Here is a 20,928-nt window from a genome sequence, read left to right as displayed (position 1 = left end):
AGTTTGGAAGGGGAATCCCCTTCCAGCAACACCTCAGGTACCAATTGCTTCTCTGGGGTTGCTTCTCTCCTCTGTTTCTTAATGCCACTAGGACCACCTTGAGAGTCACTATAGTCCTGTCTCGCAAAGTAACTGTGGAGAGAGCTCTGTTTCTGGCGTCTCTTTAACACTTCCCTAAAATGGCCCAAGACTTTGTCACTGTACAAATTTCTCACCTTCTTTACCACAGGCTTGGCACTAGGAGCTTTCTTTGGAGCCATGGTAGCTTATTTAGTACTTGCAAGCACTAAAATGAGTGGAATATTATGAAATATTTTGTAGGAGCACTTGAGGGGACCTTCACTCACTGGTAAACAATGCCAGACTGGCTGGGTAGGGAGGCCGCCTTGGCTCACACTGTGCGTACGCGTCCCGGACAAACTACTATTCGCGAGTCAACCTATGAAAAGCGAGTCCATGTTTATACGAAAATACCCATGACTGGTGAAATTTACGATTGCCGAGAACTATGAAAAGCGAGGGACCACTGTACTAGAAATGTTATAAATGGTAGAAAGATGACATTAAAGAAATATCTGAAGATGGTTGACACAAACTCACTACCAGTAGAGTATACTCCTTGCTTAACCCTTTGACTGTCAGTATCATATAAATACAGTAGAACCTCAAAAATCGAACTTAATCCGTTCCAGGAGCTAGTTCTAAATTTGAAAAGTCTGAAATTCAAAGCAATATTTCCCATAAGAAATAATGGAAATAAAATTAATCCATTCCAGAAACCCAAAAATAATCACACAGAAAATACATTTTATAGAGATTAATTACAGTTTTACATACAACAAATACTATAGTTTTTAATTATGTATAGTAATACATATAAAATAACATTTTTACTTACCTTTATTGAAGATTGGTGATGGCATCTGGAAGATAGGGAGGAGGAGAGAGGGAGTTGGGGTTAGTGTTTGGAAGGAGAATCCCCCTCCATGAGGACTTCAGGTAAAGCCCTCTCTGGGGTTACTTCCCTTCTCTGTCTTTTAATGCCACTAGGACCAGTTGAGAGTCACTGGACCCCTGTCTCACAAAATAACTGTCCACAGTCCTCTGTTTCTGGCGGCTCTTTAACATTTCCCTAAAATGGGACATGGTTCTGTCACTGAACTTGTTGCCATCTTGTTTCAGCTTGCTCAGGGTGGTACTTCTGCACAAACATTTGGACATCATTCCACTTGGCACAAATCTCCTTAATCTTTGAAGAAAGCACCTCATCCACTCCCTATATTAACACCTTTCACAACATCAGCTTCCTTGATTTGTTCTTTCTTTGACAGGATAGAACCGATGTTCGACTTTTTTTTCCCATACATCCTGGCAAGCTCAACAAGTCTCACACCACTCTCATACTTCTGTATTATTTCCTTCTTCACATCTATGGTGTTTCTCACTTTCTTTACCACAGGGGTACCACTAGCAAGTTTCTTTGGGCCCATGGCAGCTTATTTCACAGTCCCACAAGCACTAAACACAACGAAATAATCGTAAAATGGGTGAATGAGAGCACAGGTTAGTGTTCACTCAAGCATAAACAAAGCTAGACTGCTTACAGCGCCTGCGCGGGGACGCGGACAGTGGGCGGCAGACAGGTCCCGTACCCGGCGGTCCAAAAATAGGGGCGCGTTCGATAATAGGGACACAGTTTGTCCGAAAAAATGGTCCTATTTTCGAAACGTTCAATATGCGATACGTTCGATTTTTGAGGTTCCACTGTATGTCTTACAAGCCAGTGTAGACGTATTAATATGCCGAAATTCTAGCAGCTTCAAATCAAGTGGGAGAAAGCTGGTAGGCCCACATGTGAGAGAATGGGTCTGTGTGGTCAGTGTGCACAGTATAAAAAAAACCCAGCAGCACACAGTGCATAATGAGAAAAAGAAAAAAACTCCGACAGTGTTTTTGGATTAAAACGTTAAATTTGAGGTGTGTTTTTGTATAGTATTTATGGTTGTATTCTCGTTTTCTTGGTCTCATTTGATAGAATGGAAGACATGTCACAGAAATAGAGATGATTTTGATTGGTTTCGTGAAGAAAAATACCTTGAAATTGAGCTCAAAGTAGCGGAAATGTTCAATTTTTGCCGATGTTCAAGAGTAAACAAATGATGTCACTGTCCAAGAAGTGTCCAACTAGCCATTTTAATATGCAGTCATGAATGGGTCGACATTATTTACACAATTATTACAATAATGCAGTAGTCTGCATAACAGTAAATCTTATATTTTTTGTGTGAATAAAAATTCAAAATAAAAAAGCAAGAGTAATACAAGAGGGGCCTGGAGACATGACTAATGAACAGAGAAAATGTTATTTTAGTGCCAGGAATGTCTGCATTGCTTATTCTGGACCCTATTTTGAAGTTGGCATCTCTTTTTATTTTGTGTGAAATTGGCCAAATTGCCAATTTCTGCCCACTTTATTGGGTAGTTGAAATCAGTAAATGGGCAGTTTCTTGTCCTCAATGGATAGAACAAATGGAGTTCTAAAGAAACAGCTATGAGTTTGGTCAACTGGAACAATGGAATTGGCTGAAAATACGGCTCAAAGTTGGCAAAATCGCCAATGCGTATATATCGCCGAGATCACCAACTTCGCAAGAGCATAATTATGTAAGTTTTCCATCAAATTTCAGATTTTTGGTGTCATTTTCATTGGGAAAAGATTGTCATTTCATAAGAAAAAATATTTTTTTTTAATATTTTGCAACAAAAACATTTCAGGCTTTGAGGTCTCAACAGTCAAAGGATTAATGACCAAACCGCTTACCAACCTATTCTTAGGAACGAAACTCAATTGTTAAGTGAGGAGAAGCTGTATTGTACATATTACTGGCATAGTAAATGAAATAGAGCACTGTACTAAACGTGATTCTCCTTCAGATTTCCTATTTCGTGATGAAACTCAAACAAAAATCGTGAATAAAGATTAAATGCATAATGCACTTCAATAAAAACTTTGGATAAACTAATCGAAGATTTAAAAACACCTGAATCCTAGGGTTCAACAGTACAGCATTCATTTAATCCTTACTCCCACACTTATTTATTAGAGTACAGAATAGCAAAATGTTATTTTCAATGTTTTATCAGTATACAAAAATTCAAGTCTCAGAAAAACTGATACACATCAAGTCTCATATAGGGGGCATTGACCCCCAGAACACTCTCCAGGTAAACTCCAGGTAATATGTGGCAATTTATAAATAAAGCATATACATCAGCAAATGAAGTTCTTAGCCAACCTCTTAGTTTCTTTCGTAATTCTGCTTCTTTAAGTCCCTCCTTGTCGGCTCCATCCGTTTTAAGCTTTTTCAACGTCATTTCTTCTTTATCTTGTACCTTAAGTTCTGAGAGAAGTGATTTCAGCTTAGGCTCAGACAGTCTCTGTTGAAAAGGTTATAATGTATGTAGTTTAGAGTATAAATTTCTAGTGCAGTATAGTATACAACAGATAAATTAAAATTTAAAAAAAAAGAACATTCAAAATAACGTTTACAGTGGTACCCCGAGTATCGGCTGCTTCGAGTTTCAACCACTTTTTTCAGCTTAATTTTGTCCCGAGTTTCAGCCTGTGCCCCATGTTTCAGCTGGCGTACCTGACCTGTCTGCCTGCCCATGCCTGTGTGCCTGCCCACACAGGCGTTGTCAGCAAGTCTAGCTGTGTTTATCCTAGCGTGAACATTACCTTGGGCGCTCATCCAAACATTTCACAATAAATTCATTTTGTTTAGTGCTTGTTTATTGACTGTGACTGTGAAATAAGCCACCATGGGCCCAAAGAAACTTCCTAGTGACACCCCTTTGGTAAAGAAAGTGAGAAACACCATAGAAGTGAAGAAAGAAATTGTACAAAAAAACGACGAGGCAGTGTACCGCAGTGGTTGAGGCACTGGTTGAGGTAGTGGTTGAGGTAGTGGTTGAGGTAGTGGTTGAGGCATTGGTTGAGGCATTGGTTGAGGCATTGGTTGAGGTAGTTAAATGTTTATTTATCTATTTCATTACTCATTTAAGTACTATATGTACAGTGGAACCTAAACTTATGAGTTTAATCTGTTCTTTGACCTTGCTCGCATCTGGATTTAATGAAATTAATCCGTTCCAGTGGAATTCCAGGCATGAAAAAATACTTCAATAATTTCCCTAATATCAACTCTACGGCTTATTTATTTATCATAATTCATCTAACATGACATAATAAACAATATTAATAACACAGAAACATGATATATGCACTAGGATGAATAAAATACAGTGGACCCTCGACCAACAATATTAATCCGTTCCTGAGAGCTCATCATTAATCGAAATTATCATTAGTCGAGTTAATTTTCCCCATAAGAAATAATGGAAATCAAATTAATCCGTGGAAGACACCCAAAAGTATTGAAAAAAAATTTTTTTACATGAAATATTAATTTTAATACACACAAACTGAAGAAGACATGTACAATTACATGACACTTACCTTTATTGAAGATCTGGTGATGATTGATGGGATGGGAGGGGAGACTGTGGATGGTGTTAGTGTTTAGAAGGGGAATCCCCTTCCATTAGGACTTGAGGTGTCAAGTTCTTTTCCGGGGTTACTTCCCTTCTTCTTTTAACCCTTTGACTGTCGCGGACCCCTTTCTGAAACTGTCATTCTACGTCGCAAAATATTTGAAAAAAAAAACAAAAAAAAGTTTTTTTCTTTTGAAAATGTTAGGAATATTTTTCTGAGTGTTTTAAGCCTAAAAAAATTTTTTTTGCCATCAGTACTTACCGAGATATAGAGCCGCAAAGTTTGCAGAAAGTGACGTGCGTATGGCAACAGCGGCGACTGCCGCCCACCCGGTATGTATATATGTATATGTATATATATATATATATACATACATATATATATATTTATTTTTATTATCTCACTGGCCGATTCCCACCAAGGCAGGGTGGCCCGAAAAAGAAAAACTTTCACCATCATTCACTCCATCACTGTCTTGCCAGAAGGGTGCTTTACACTACAGTTTTTAAACTGCAACATTAACACCCCTCCTTCAGAGTGCAGGCACTGTACTTCCCATCTCCAGGACTCAAGTCCGGCCTGCCGGTTTCCCTGAACCCCTTCATAAATGTTACTTTGCTCACACTCCAACAGCACATCAAGTATTAAAAACCATTTGTCTCCATTCACTCCTATCAAACACGCTCACGCATGCCTGCTGGAAGTCCAAGCCCCTCACACACAAAACCTCTTTTATATAACGAGGTTTATTTGGCGTTCTGGTAGCGGGTGGATAAATGATACGTCTTCGGAGGCTTCTTTGTTTATTGTTAAGTCGTGGTGGGTACACAGGCTTGTGTGTTTGTGCCCATGGCCCGGGCAGGGCCATCCCACGAGAGAGAGCTACTAGTACTTGTGTCTTCCTGCTAGGCTGCTGTGTGAGTGAGGGAGAGGCAAGTCTGGGCATACTGAAGTGGCAAGGCCTATAGGTGGCAGCACCAGCATGGCGCAAAATATGAACTAAGCTGGCAGACAGCATGGGCTGTTTGTGCAGACAGTACAGGCTGTCTACATACGCTCGGCCACCTACTGCGCATCGTCCCGACGCGACAATACTGGTAGTAAAAGAAAGTCGGTCTCTCTCTCGTAGGAACAGGGCACAGAACACAAAATAAAAACATATATATACATATGGACATGGAAAAAAAACTTCCTACAGGGAGGGAAGAAAAAAACATGTGGGGTGTGCTAAACATCGTGGTCAAAGGCAGTGAGCGTCGAAGGGCATCACTGCACGCCTTCCTGCGTCTGGACAGATACTGCAACACGGGAGACATCGCTGCGGCTGAGCTGTGACATAACAGGGTACGGTCTCCTCTGGAACGGTGAAGCAGTCATCATAGGAGTCGCTGCAGGTTTTCACTCAACCTGGGGCACAACATGCTGGTGCCCTCGAGTGAGGCGTCGACAAAACTCGGCAACTGAGCAGGACTTCTGGCAAGCGACTCAGGAGGACACTTCTCGACTGGTACTGTCGCTGGGCTGTCACTGCTGGCGAGCGTGGAGCGAGTTGTGGAGCGAGTCGTGGCAGAGACGACTGGGCGAATCATACACCAGACTGCAGTGAGAGAGCTAGCAGTCAAAGTGACATCATCTTTGTGCAGGCTGCTCACTGAAGCTTGTGACACGAGGCTGACACAGCGCCTGCCGACAGTGGCTAACTGCGGCTTGGCCAGTTGGAGTTATAGCAGAGGTTAGTCTAAGCATCCCCAGACTTGTTTCTCTACATATAACTGCACTCTGACGGTCTGGAGGTGAAGTGAAACAAATCTCGATGGGAATCGTAGCAGGTACGATTCTGCAGAACATCATGAGCGACAAGCATAAAAGCTTTCTGTACAAGAGGGCTCAGTCACTCGGGGCTGTCTTGACATCAGCTGTCAAACACACTGGTCACACAGGTGACTTAACACAGTGGTGCTACTCAGGTCTGGCTCAGACCTCACTGGACACACGGAAACTTTACACACCGCGGTACACTAACATGTGAGAACACTGACTGAGAGGAATTAATTAACACACGACATATATCTTCTCTCAATCTTCTCGACAATACTGAAATAATTACTGAACACTCGATGGTGACATCATGTGATGTCAGACGTGATGTCGCGAGGTGACGTCAGCAGCACTGTGACGTCAGCAGACATCTCGAGGTGACGTCAGGCAGACATCGTGAGGTGACGTCAGGAGACATCGTGACGTCATGAAGTCGGGCAGTATCGTGGGTGACGTCAATGTGATGTGGGCAGCAGACCACAGCATGTGGCCTGGGACATCTGGTAACTCTCATAGCTCGTAGGTCTACGTGACATCGCCCACACCCACGTGGCGTCGGGATCCACGTTGTGTCATGATCTACGTGGCATGCTGATCCACGTAGCTTCGAGTGGCCTCGGGCACTCGGATACACAGCTCTGGCAATGAATCACACGAAAAACTGCAGAAAACACAGCAGAGGGAGTGGGCAGTGGTGAGTGTATGGTAGTGTGGTGGCGAGGAGCATGGGTGAGTGTATGGCAGGGGAGCATCTGGCCATTCCTCCTCCTCCTCCACCCACAAACACGTGGAGAAGCTCACACTGGACGCAGAAATCGCCACAAGCCCCTCGCACACAAAACCTCTTTTACCCCCTCCCTCCAACCTTTCCTAGGCCAACCCCTACCCCGCCTTCCTTCCACTAGAGACTGATACACTCTTGAAGTCACTCTGTTTCGCTCCATTCTCTCTACATGTCCGAACCACCTCAACAACCCTTCCTCAGCCCTCTGGACAACAGTTTTGGTAATCCCGCACCTCCTCCTAACTTCCAAACTACGAATTCTCTGCATTATATTCACACCACACATTGCCCTCAGACATGACATCTGCACTGCCTCCAGCCTTCTCCTCACTGCAACATTCATCACCCATGCTTCACACCCATATAAGAGCGTTGGTAAAACTATACTCTCATACATTCCCCTCTTTGCCTCCAAGGACAAAGTTCTTTGTCTCCACAGACTCCTAAGTGCACCACTCACCCTTTTCCCCTCATCAGTTCTATGATTCACCTCATCTTTCATAGACCCATCTGCTGACATGTCTACTCCCAAATAACTGAATACATTCACCTCCTCCATACCCTCTCCCTCCAATCTGATATCTAATCTTTCATCACCTAATCTTTTTATCCTCATAACATTACTCTTTCCTGTATTCACTTTTAATTTTCTTCTTTTGCACACCCTACCAAATTCATCCACCAATCTCTGCATCTTCTCTTCAGAATCTCCCAAGAGCACAGTGCCATCAGCAAAGAGCAACTGTGACAACTCCCACTTTATGTGTGATTCTTTATCTTTTAACTCCACGCCTTTTGCCAAGACCCTTGCATTTACTTCTCTTACAACCCCCTCTATAAATATATTAAACAACCACGGTGACATCACACATCCTTGTCTAAGGCCTACTTTTACTGGGAAATAATTTCCCTCTTTCCTACATACTCTAACTTGAGCCTCACTATCCTCGTAAAAACTCTTCACTGCTTTCAGTAACCTACCTCCTACACCATACACCTGCAACATCTGCCACATTGCTTCCCTATCCACCCTGTCATAAGCCTTTTCCAAATCCATAAATGCCACAAAGACCTCTTTAGCCTTATCTAAATACTGTTCACTTACATGTTTCACTGTAAACACCTGGTCCACACACCCCCTACCTTTCCTAAAGCCTCCTTGTTCATCTGCTATCCTATTCTAGGTCTTACTCTTAATTCTTTCAATAATAACTACCATACACTTTACCAGGTATACTCAACAGACTTATCCCCTTATAATTTTTGCACTCTCTTTTGTCCCCTTTGCCTTTATACAAAGGAACTATGCATGCTCTCTGCCAATCCCTAGGTACCTTACCCTCTTCCATACATTTATTAAATAATTGCACCAACCACTCCAAAACTATATCCCCACCTGCTTTTAACATTTCTATCTTTATCCCATCAATCCCGGCTGCCTTAGCCCCTTTCATTTTACCTACTGCCTCACGAACTTCCCCCACACTCACAACTGGCTCTTCCTCGCTCCTACAAGATGTTATTCCTCCTTGCCCTATACACGAAATCACAGATTCCCTATCTTCATCAACATTTAACAATTCCTCAAAATATTCCCTCCACTTTCCCAATACCTCTAACTCTCCATTTAATAACTCTCCTTTTCTATTTTTAACTGACAAATCCATTTGTTCTCTAGGCTTCCTTAACTTGTTAATCTCACTCCAAAACTTTTTCTTATTTTCAACAAAATTTGTTGATAACATCTCACCCACTCTCTCATTTGCTCTCTTTTTACATTGCTTCACCACTCTCTTAACCTCTCTCTTTTTCTCCATATACTCTTCCCTCCTTGCATCACTTCTACTTTGAAAAAACTTCTCATATGCTAACTTTTTCTCCCTTACTTACAAGTTATAAATGCTTATAACTTGTATATGTTATAAGCATTTAGCATAGAGATATCAACAAGATGGAAAAATGTTTTATATACCACTTATAACTCTTGCGTACACAATCTGCAAACCCAATCTGCATGTCACATTTGTCCACTAAGCGCATATTGAGGTTGTAGTCCATGGCAGCTTCAGGCTTTAGAATGGGTTCATTGGTGTGTCTGTTGTGCCTGCCACTGTGTGCCATTTCGTTTGGGTGAACTGATGTCAACAATGTGACATCACGTTTGTCATGCCACCGAAATGCCATGATGTCATTGGCAGCAAAGGCTTGCACCTAACCTCTGCGAGTGCCAGCGTCGAACCTTGGCATATGTTTACGATTACCATGCACTGTGCCACACACGTCTGTCAAGTTCACTCGCAAGAAATCTCTGAGTAAGGGGCTTGTGTACCAGTTATCAGTAAATAACATATGCCCCTTACCAAGATATGGTTCCATCAATGTTCGAACCACATCACCAGAGATACCCAATAACTTCATGGTATCTCTCAAAGTATTACTGCCAGTGTACACAATGATATCCAAAACTAGACCACTTCTGCAATCACACAGTACAAATGATTTTATACCAAAGCGTTTCCTCTTGCTTGGTATATATTGCTTGAATAAAATCAAGGACTCATCAATAACAAGCTTCCTGAAGGGATAAAAATACATGCAGCACTTTTGTTTCATGTACATAACACATTTCTGATCTTATATAACCTGTAGGTTCTGTCAGGCCTGGTTTTGTCTGAAAAGTGTAACATACGTAACAGTATCAGGAAACGATTGACACCTATAATGTCACTAAAACCTGGAGTTGAAATCAGGCATTCTGTTGCCCAGTATGTGGTGACATTGTGCTTATACACATGTGGCATAAGCATTATTGTAGCAAAAAACAGGTACATCTCTGGCACAGTTGTCTCCTTCCACTGGTGTAGCCGTGATTTTGGCGAGAGAATTGTATTTGCCATGGTGTAATCATAGTATGTGTTTGTTTCCCTGACAATGATGTCCATCAGGGGTTCATCAAAGAATAACTCAAAGCAGTCCAGTTCACTAGCATTGCTCCCAAGTGGACATGATGGCTTTATTCCACTTTGTGTTTCATCAAAGTCATGGGGACTGGGAACAAACTCGTCACCGTCCTGCCAATCCCAGATGCGGTCTGATGGTGGGTTCTGGATATTGTACCGTGGTTGTGGTTGTGCAGGTTGTGGGAGTGTGGGGTTGGGTGAGGCTGGTTGTTGTGCAGAGTCAGCAGTGTGGGTAGTAGCGTGGCCCACTGCTGGTGCCACATGGGCGGTGCCACCATCACTATCACCACCACTGCCTGCTCCCTCACTCACATCATTCATACCCATCGTAACAATATCGTCATCTTCACTATCAGGTCGTGGTGTAGGGCCACGGGATGTGCTCCCAGAGTTTCTCCTTCCCCTTGGAACAGCATATGAAACACTACCAGACCACATGCTACGTCGTACATACTGCCGCTTCACTGGGGAATATTCACCCTCACTGTCACTAGAACTGCTTTCAATGACCTTGAAATCACTATCACTATCACATTCACTGCTAACATCTGGGTGTTGTACACGACCAAATAGTTTCCTCTTTCGTCCTAGTACAGGCGAACGTGAACATGAACAAGCCGGCCCAGTACCAGAGGTGGAAGGTTGTGGGTCATCTGGGTTTTCATCACTAATTACGTTATCCTGGGCACTTTTTCCTGGTCACACTCACTTCAAAACCCTGGAATTCACTGTCACTGACATTTTCATCGCTGTTAGAGCTATCACTTGGGAAAAAAAGACCTCCAATCCACCGAGGAGTGAGGAACTTCTTACCGAGAGGCATGGTGAAAATGGACTAACAAGATGGCGTTCCCACAATGCACCGTGGGTCCCAGATTTTTTTCACAGGGTGCACACCGACCACTGAGACCCATTCTCTCTCATGTAGGCCTACCAGGCCTTTCCCGCTTGATTTGAAGCCGCTAGAATTTGTGTATAAATACGTCGGAAACAGTGGCGCGTAAGACGTATTTATACGGCGTAAACAGTCAAAGGGTTAATGCCACTAGGACCAGCTTGAGAGTCACTGGACCTCTGTCGCACAACATATCTGTCCATAGAGGCCTGTACCTCCCGTTCCTTTATGACATTCCTAAAGTGTTTCACAACATTGTCAGTGTCACAATTAAACACTTGTTCAGGTTTCAAGTCTTCACTGTCTATGTACTCCTTGAATTCCTGCACATATTTTTCAGCTGCTTTTTGGTCCAAACTGGCAGCCTCACCATGCCTTATCACACTATGTATGCCACTACGATTCTTAAATCTCTCAAACCAACCTTTGCTGGCCTTAAATACACTCACATCACCACTAGTTGCAGGCATTTTTCTAATTAAATCCTCATGCAACTTCCTAGCCTTTTCACATGATCGCTTGAGAGATGCTATCTCCTGCTATCTGTTTTTCGTTTATCCACACCAATAACAGTCTCTCAACATCTTCTATTACTTGCAATCTCAGTTTCGAAAACATAGTTGCACCTTTGGTAAGAACAGCTTCCTGGATTGCCGTTTTCTTGTCCACAATAGTAGCGATGGTTGATTGGGGTTTTGTGTACAACCTGGCCAGCTCGGAGACACACACTCCACTTTCATACTTAGCAATGATCTCTTTCTTCATATCCATAGTAATTCTCACCTTTTTGCTGTAGGGTTGGCACTAGAAGCTTTCTTGGGGCCCATGGTGACTTATTTTGCAGGTGCAATCACTAAAAACGCTGTGATAATATGAAATATTCCGATTGTATGCTTGGAAGCGACCGCGGTGGCTGGCTGGCTTGTAAACACTGGCCACAAGTGGACGAGTCTCAGACGGAACGAATCGTGTTGGTAGAGTTTTTTTGCGTTTGCCGAGGCAAAATTTTTGCGTTAAAATGTATCGCTAGTCGAATTTAACGTTAGACGATGCCATCGTTGGTCGAGGGTCCACTGTACATGTCATTACATATGTGGCTAGTGGTGGTGATAGGGGGCCATTGTTGTTGTTGGGGTTTATAGGGCCACCACAACGGCCATTCCTGCTCCTGACTACATGTGTTGAGAACTTAGGATAACCCAAAAAAGTCAGACACTGCTGTTTCATGTTGTCTGCCACTAATGCTTCATGCCATCTGCCACTGCTACCTCATGTTGTCTGCCACTGCTACCTCATGTTGTCTGCCACTGCTACCTCATGTTGTCTGCCACTGCTACCTCATGTTGTCTGCCACTGCTACCTCATGTTGTCTGCCACTGCTACCTTATGTTGTCTGCCACTGCTACCTCATGTTGTCTGCCACTGCTACCTCATGTTGTCTGCCACTGCTACCTCATGTTGTCTGCCACTGCTACCTCATGTTGTCTGCCACTGCTACCTCATGTTGTCTGCCACTGCTACCTCATGTTGTCTGCCACTGCTACCTCATGTTGTCTGCCACTGCTACCTCATGTTGTCTGCCACTGCTACCTCATGTTGTCTGCCACTGCTACCTCATGTTGTCTGCCACTGCTACCTCATGTTGTCTGCCACTGCTACCTCATGTTGTCTGCCACTGCTACTTCATGTTGTCTGCCACTGCTACCTCATGATGTCCACTCCCACTTTTGCTAGCATGTTGAAGAGTTTTCCAATATGTGAAGGTTGAGGGGCAGTGCCAATCAGACAGGTACTGGACTGCGACGTCATTTGTTTACTCTTGAGCATCCTCAAAGAGCGAACATTTCTGCTAACTTCAGCTCAATTTCAAGGTACTTTTCATCATGAAACCAATCAAAATCATATCTATATCTGCAGTGTATCTTCCATTCTATCAAATGAGATAAAAAAAAACGAGAATATAACCATAAAAACCATACAAAAATATACTGCTAATGGGAGGCTAATGGCTGAGAAGTGAACTCCATTATTTATGGTCCCATTTCTTTCATTTTTGGTGTACGTTAAGCACCTTTCCATCACGCATTGCCCAAGTTTCAATAAGACAGTCCAACAAACAACAGAGATCCAATTCCCTAGATCAAGAGCAAGAACCCCTCACCAGCGTCGAGGAACCTCCCTGGAGGCCCACTCGCATCTGGAAATTTCACTCACGTCTGGAAGCAAAAAATAGACAGAGCGACTGCTCGTATCTGGAAAAACTCGCACGTGGATGCACTCGCAAGCAGAGGTTCCACTGTATTTATAACTGTTTTGTGTAGGTAAAACTATAGCTATTCTTTAAAAAATGTAATTTTTGTGAATATTTTTGTGGGTCTGGAATGGATTAATTGGATTTACATTATTTCTCATGGGAGATATTGCTTCGACTTTAGGCCGTTTCAACTTTAGGCCTAGCCCCTGGAATGGATTACAGCCAAAATACTGGGTTCCACTGTACTAACCTTTATTGAAGAGACTTGCTGGCATCTGGAAGATAGGGAGGAGAGAGGGAGGATTTATTGTTTGGAAGGGAAATCCCCCCTCCATAAGGACTTCAGGTACCACAGGGCTGCTACTATAAAGTTTCTTTGGGCCCATGGTGGCTTATTTCACAGTCACAATTAATGAAGAAGCACTAAACGCAATGAATTTATTGTGAAATGTTCGGCTGCCTGGCTGCCTGCCTGCCTGGCTGGCTAGTTGCCTGGCTGACTGGCTGCCTGGCTGGCTGGATGCCTGGCTGGCAGGCTGGATGCCTGGCTGGCAGGCTGGATGCCTGGCTGGCTGGCTGGATGCCTGGCTGGATGCCTGGCTGGCTGGATGCCTGGCTGGCTGAATGCCTGTCTGGCTGAATGCCTGGCTGGCTGGAAGCCTTGCTGGCTGGATACCTGGCTGGCTTGATGCCTGGCTGGATGGCTGGCTCGATGCCTGGCTGATTGGCTGGCTGGATGCATGGCTGGCTGGCTGGCTGGCTGGATGACTGGCTGACTGGATGCCTGGCTGGCTGGATGCCTGGCTGGCTGGATGCCTGGCTGGCTGGATGCCTGGCTGGCTGGATGCCTGGCTGGCTGGATGCCTGGCTGGCTGGATGCCTGGCTGGCTGGATGCCTGGCTGGCTGGATGCCTGGCTGGCTGGATGCCTGGCTGGCTGGATGCCTGGCTGGCTGGATGCCTGGCTGGCTGGATGCCTGGCTGGCTGGCTGGCATGCTGGGTAATGTTAACTCAAGGATAAACAACGCTAGATATGGTTCACGACACCTGCGAGGGGGAAGCGTGCAAGCACAGGCAGGTGGACAGGTCTGGTATGCTGGCCGAAACGTGGGGCAATGGCCGAAACTCAGGACAAAATCTGGCTGAGAAAAGTGGTCGAAACTCAAAGCGGCCGATACTCAGGGTGGCTGAAACTCGGGGTTCCACTGTATACTAGAAATGTTATAAATGGTACAAAGGTGACATTAAAACAATATCTAAGATGGTTAACACAAACCCACTACCATTATAGTATGCTCCTCATTAAACAATGAATTCATTTACCAACATGGTCTCGGGAACAGAACTGAGGAGAGGCTGTACTAAATCTGCATTTTGTTTACCCTCTATAGCATCCATGACCCTGTCATAGTGGTCCAGTAGCTGGGACAGGCAGGAGTGACCTGCTCTAAACCCGTGTTGCCCTGGGCTGTGTAACTGATGGGTATCTAGGTAGTTGGCAATCTTGCTTTTTAGAACTCTTTCAAAGATTTTTATGATATGGGATGTTAGTGCTATCGGTCTGTACTTCTTTGAAATTCTTTTACTGCCACCTTTGTAGAGTGAGGCTGTCTGTTTTTTTAGTGAGTGTGGGATGACCCATGTGTCCATGCTCCCTCTCCACAGAATGCTGAAGGCACGTGACAGAGGCTTCTTGCAGTCCTTGATGAACACAGAGTTCCATGAGTCTGGGCCTGGGGCAGAGTGTATGGGCATGTCACTGACTGCCTTTTCAAAGTCTTGTGGTGTTAGGATAATATCAGAGATTGTCGAGATGACCAAATTTTGGGTCTTGTTCATAAAGAATTCATTTAGAGGGTCAACCCTTAGTCTGGGTAATGGCTCACTGAACACTGAGTCGTACCGGGACTTTGTTATCTCTCATTTCTCTGCTGTCATCTGTGTATGTCCCATCTCGCCTAAGCAGGGGGCCCAATGCTGGATGTTGTTTTTCCCTTAGATTTGGCATAAATATTTTTTTTTTTTCAATTTCCTTTATGGCTTTTAGTTCTTCCTGAGATTCTTGTCTTCTGTAAGATTCCTTCTGCTTAAGTTTGATATTTGCTATTTCACTAACCAGTCAGCATTTTCATTTTGTTTTGAATAACGAACTTCTGAAACAAGACAAAATCCACTGGTTTTCCTACTCATGGAATCCAGCCCTAGGCCAGGCATATTTGAAGCTTGCCTGGCCAACCAGGTAACTGCTACTGGCAGCCTGCTGGTCCACATCCATCACTTGGCAGAGGCACTTGTAGGGTTTCCTCTTGAAGATTTCTACACTTGTTCTGACAGTGCTCCCATTATTTTCTGTCAAAGTCTGCGCCCATGGATGATGATACAATGTACTCTTATTGTGCCAATGGCACCTCTGCTTTTCACTTGGTTTACTTTATATTATCTCTCATGGAAATGTTGGGCATGTTTCTTTACACCAGTTCCCTCATTCACTTAGCAATAATTAGGTACCTAACTGTTAGATGACTGGCAAGGATTGCATCCTAGGGAGAGGATTAGAGGATTCCAATGGAAACAGACAATCCTCAATAACATTCTGACCTTATAGGGTTATCCTGGGTTACTAATCCTGTGGGTTAATAATCAAAACAAAATCTGACACTCATACTTGATGACTTGGGGGAAAACTTTGCATACAAAAGAACAATCTCAAATAGTAGTTAATGGCAATATTATTTTATAATTACTATTATTGGTTGATTAATGAGGTTTATGTCCTAACAATTACACTAAGGTTATTCAGGCAGCATGTGAACTTTTCACCACCAAACAAGAATACTGCACTTTTTTATCCTCTTTCTTAAAACTCTTGTTATCTCTTATCAAACCACTTTACATATACAGTTCAGGTAAAGGCCCCCACTATTTATTTATTTATTTATTAATTTGAACATGATACAGGGAAGTACAAAGGAATAGTTATTAAAGTGCAACATGCCAAAGCCCCTTGTATGCAAAGCATTATGGGCAGGCTTAACCCGTAAACGGTCCAAGCAGATCTACGTTCACATGTGTAGTGCTACAAAAGTAGATCTACTTTTTTTCACATATTTTCAATAACAAAAAAAAAGTAGATCAAAGTTTTTTTTACACATTTTCAAATGTAAAAAAACAAAAAGAAGATCTACTTTTTTTACATACTTTCAAATGTTGAAAAAACGTATATATACGTTTGGACCATATAGGGTTAAAATTAACTTAAGATTAACTAAGCAATGATATATTCAGTGGTAAAAACATTATTGTAAACAGATAACAATTTAGAACAAATGAGTATTACAAAGACAGGTCATATGGTCATTTACTGTGTTGCTGAGCATTCAATAGAATGGAGTATTCTGTTAGGTAATGTAATTAAAAAAAATAAAGTTTGATTGGGTCACAGGTTAGACATTTATGAGATACAATAATGAGAAACATTTATGAGATACAATTTATGTGATACAATTATTCAGTATTTATTTAGCTGTGGGTGAGTAAGTGATTTTTGAGAAGAGACTTGAATTAATAAACAGACAGCGTTTCTTTTATATTCACAGGTAGTGAATTCCAGATTTTAGGGCCTTTTATGTGCATCGAGTTTTTGCATAGCATAAGGTGGACACGAGGAACATCAAAGAGTGATCTGTGCCTTGTGTTATGGTCATGTTCTGTTGAGGCTGGTATGGAGACGTTTGAGGGGAGGGTTTATATCAGAGTTAAGTGTTCTATATAGTATATAGTAGGTGCAGTAATAAGTACTATGGATGTTTTGAAACCATACCCCGGCTGGGATTGAACCTGCGGTCAGAGAGTCTCAAAACTCCAGCCCGTCGCGTTAGCCACTAGACCAGCTAGCCACAATAAGATTCGTCCAACTAGGTATATTTCTACACCATAGGAAGTTTTGAGACTCTCTGACCGCGGGTTCAATCCCGGCCGGGGTATGGTTTGTTTGCAATCGTGTCATTATGATTTCGTGAGTCATGGATGTTTTGTATGGTGAGTAGGTTTAGAATTTTGAATATTGGTGGAGTGTGCTGTCTGTAGTGGGAATTTATCATCATTCTGACTGCAGCCTTTTGTTGGGTGATTAGTGGTCTGAGATGGTTTATTGTTGTTGAGCCCCATGCACAAATTCCATAGGTGAGATAGGGGTAAATAAGTAAGTGATATAGGGTCAGGAGAGCTGACTGTGGAACATAGCACTGTATCTTCGATAGTATGCCTACGGTCTTGGAAATTCTTTTGGAAATTTGTTGTATATCATTTATCTTTGGCACCCCAAACTTACCTACCATGCCTTATAATTATTGTAGTTTCCCTCCCTCCCCTACACAACAATTACTTTCTCACTACCTTTAAAACTATCTAAACACTTGCTAACATATTGCAAAAATCAATCAATCTCTCACTCTCTCTACACTCCTCTCTTCTCTAGGTGCATAAACACTTAGTATAACCCACTTCTAGCATCTTACCCTTATTTTAAAACACAGAATCCTTTAATTTAAACATTTATATTCTTATTACCTCTTTCCATAACTGACCATTCAACATTACTGCAACTCCTTCCTTAGCTCTAATTCTCTCAGATACACCTGCCCTAATCCCATCTATTTCTCCCCACTGCAATTCTCCTTGTCCTGGTTAGAGATAGGACATCCAGCTTTTCATTCATAATCAACTTTTTTTCTGTACTACACCCATACACATTCAAACTTTACACATGTATTTTATATACATATACATTTATTATTATTATTATTATTATTATTATTATTATTATTGATACAAAAATTAGTTAGTTAATCATGTCTGATTAATTCTTATGACACTAGAACGCTAAAGGAAGATCTGGATAGACTGATGCAGTGGCTGGAGAAGTGACAGATGCAGTTTAATGTAGACAGATTTAAGGGTCTAAGCCTATGAAAAGAGAATAACAATGGTACTTAAACTGAATAATGTAAACCTCAATCACACTGAATGCAAAAAAAATAAGATTTAGTTCTGTTGAGCAGTAATCTAAAAGCCTCACTTAGATTATGCTGTGCAGTTCTAGTCTCCATATTACAGAAGGGATATTTATGCATGGTAAACATAGAGAAGGATGACAAAATTGATCCAGTGTATCACAAATCTTTCCTAAAAGGATAGACAGACTACTGAAGGGCACTGAATCTACACCCTGGAAGAATGTAGAATTAGGGAAGATATAACTGAGGTGTGTAAATGGAAGACAGGAATAAATAAAGGAGATATAAATAATGTTCTAAAAATATCTAAAACATGATTCGCAACAATGGGCAACAATGGGCAAAGCCTGAAAAAAACAGATTTAGAAAGGATATAGAAAAGCATTGGTATGGTGAGAGTTGTGGATGAGTGCAACAAGCTCCCGATAAGTGTCACTGAAGTGAAAACCTTGGGTAGCTTTAAAAATAGGTTAGATAATTTTTGTACATGAATGGGTGTTGGTGGGCGAGTTAGACCGCCTAGCATGGGCCAGTAGGCCTGCTTCAGCGCTCCTCCTTTCTCATGTTATCTAGATATTAATCCTGCAAGGGTCATTCAGTAAACACTTCATATTATGCAACCCTGCTTTAACTTATTTCATTATGATGATAATGAGGGAGAAACACTCAACCCGCAGGAAGCGTCAGCACCTAGGGGCTGGGACGTAATCATGTTTGATCCAAGGATAGGAAGGATTGGTACAATTTCCTGGTTCAGTAGCCCTTCACCGGCATCATAGCACCTCCCTGAATCAGGCTATGACATCAGCTTACCTTTAAAGCTTTGTCCCACAGAAGATTCAGCTTAGCCATCCTGAACGGGTTCCTCTCAAAGTGAACCTTAGTATTTGCTGCCTCAGAATACTTGTTGGCCAGGGTATGTGCTCCCATGGTTACCATGATGATGGTATATACCAAAATACGTGGTCCTGGACACACCATTGTGAAGCAATGGCTCATAGAACTGACTCAAGCTTAGTCTCCAGCTCTTAACAGTGTTGCCACTGTCTATCTCAAGTCAACACTTCAAGGCAGCAAGTTTTCATTTACGCAAATAAATTAGCATATTAAATGGTAATTGTGTATTAAATAAGTATATAAAATAGTAATTATGTAGTTTACCTAGTATAACCCAGTAAAATCAGTTATTATATTAATGGAGTCACACAGGGCCTGGATAATTGGGAATGGGGAGCAATTTGGTTTGATTAGTGGTAAGTAAGAGTAGTCCCCAAGTCCACGGATCAAGGCACGGTATTGTGATTTTTTGTTCTTCGTGGATCATGAGTTATTCATCAGCGTCAAGGCACCTCCTTTGAATGACCAGTAAAGTCAAGCGATGTGACTATTTTCATTGGGGTCCTTGATGCTGGTGAATAAGTAAGTTTATTTAAGTACAGGTACACATAAATACAATTAGATACATAGCAGCACATGTGTAGTTTATCTAGATGATCCAAAAAAGTCAGTGACTTATTTCCATTGGGGTCCTTTTAATACCTTATTATTATAATATAAAGGAGATAATACCTTATTATTATACTATAAAGAAGATAATACCTTATTTTTATTCTATAAAGGAGATTTACTAGGAATAAGGTAAACTGAGTTATTTATATTTACATGTGTTAGCTATATAAAAAATAATTCTCCCTTTCTGTCGCTACATTCTTTAGGCACCTTTTGGCTCTCTTATTGATTATTATTATCATGGGGAGCGCTAAATCCATAGGATTATACAGCGCCTGGGGGGGGGTGGAAGGTATTCAGACTCAGTTCAGGAAACCGGATTATTATAATCAAAAATAAATTATTATAATCAAAAAGAATTCAGGGAACCGGAGCACAAATCCAATTCTCTACATGAAGAGCCCCTCACCAGCGTCAAGGAACCTCCCTTGAGGGATTATCTTCTTCAACTGGCTGATACTGACAGGTTTTGACATGTGCAGGCAGTCTGTTCCACTCCTTTATTGGTACAATTTAACTGCTGCACCTGTCCTCTTGCTCAAGTATATTTCCATCATGCCTCCTTATATGACTGAAAAAAACCTGCTGCTTTAGCACATGTCTTATTCCTCAACTTGCCGGTATTGTATATCTATGATGTAATGATATGTTTAGGTCAGCGCTGTAGGACCCTTGTGGGTTAGCGCTTAGTTACGATTATAATAATAATAATAATAATAATAATAATAATAATAATAATAATAATAATAATAATAATAATAATAATAATAATAATAATAATAATAATAATAATGATAGGTATGAGGAGACTTATGTACGTCCCATCGAGCCCTTGTGCTTTAGCGCTTCTTTTGATTATAATAATAATATACGTCCCACCTTGTAGAGGGTAACTGATGTTCTCCTAGGTGTGAGCCCAGGCTCTTACCGCTGAGGTACAAACTGATACTTATGTACAAAGGTATTATGTATATATATATGTATATATATATATATATATATATATATATATATATATATATATATATATATATATATATATATATATATATATATATATATATATATATATATATATATATAAAGGGTTATATCACAATGTCGTCTACGTAATACTTTAGAAAAGTGACTTGTTTAT

At 41.7% G+C, this 20,928-nt stretch overlaps 1 protein-coding gene across 1 annotated transcript in view; it reads right to left on the bottom strand.

Moving 5' to 3' along the window:
• LOC128688788 (alpha-2-macroglobulin receptor-associated protein) overlaps positions 1 to 19,351 on the bottom strand; it is a 78,840-nt gene extending 59,489 nt beyond the window's left edge. Inside the window, exons 1-2 of the mRNA XM_070085426.1 lie at positions 19,095 to 19,351; positions 3,297 to 3,438 (exon numbers count right to left, since the gene is read on the bottom strand). Of these exons, the coding sequence (XP_069941527.1) occupies positions 3,297 to 3,438; positions 19,095 to 19,280 (328 nt within the window). The 5' untranslated portion in view covers positions 19,281 to 19,351. The remainder of the gene's footprint in view (positions 1 to 3,296; positions 3,439 to 19,094) is intronic.
• Between the last annotated feature and the right edge of the window lie 1,577 nt (positions 19,352 to 20,928).

This window comes from Cherax quadricarinatus, chromosome 16 (assembly GCF_038502225.1).
Source record: "Cherax quadricarinatus isolate ZL_2023a chromosome 16, ASM3850222v1, whole genome shotgun sequence".
Classification (NCBI taxonomy): Eukaryota; Metazoa; Arthropoda; class Malacostraca; order Decapoda; family Parastacidae; genus Cherax; species Cherax quadricarinatus.
Note: the sequence above shows the minus strand (reverse complement) of the source record. Positions and strands in the feature narration are given on the sequence as shown.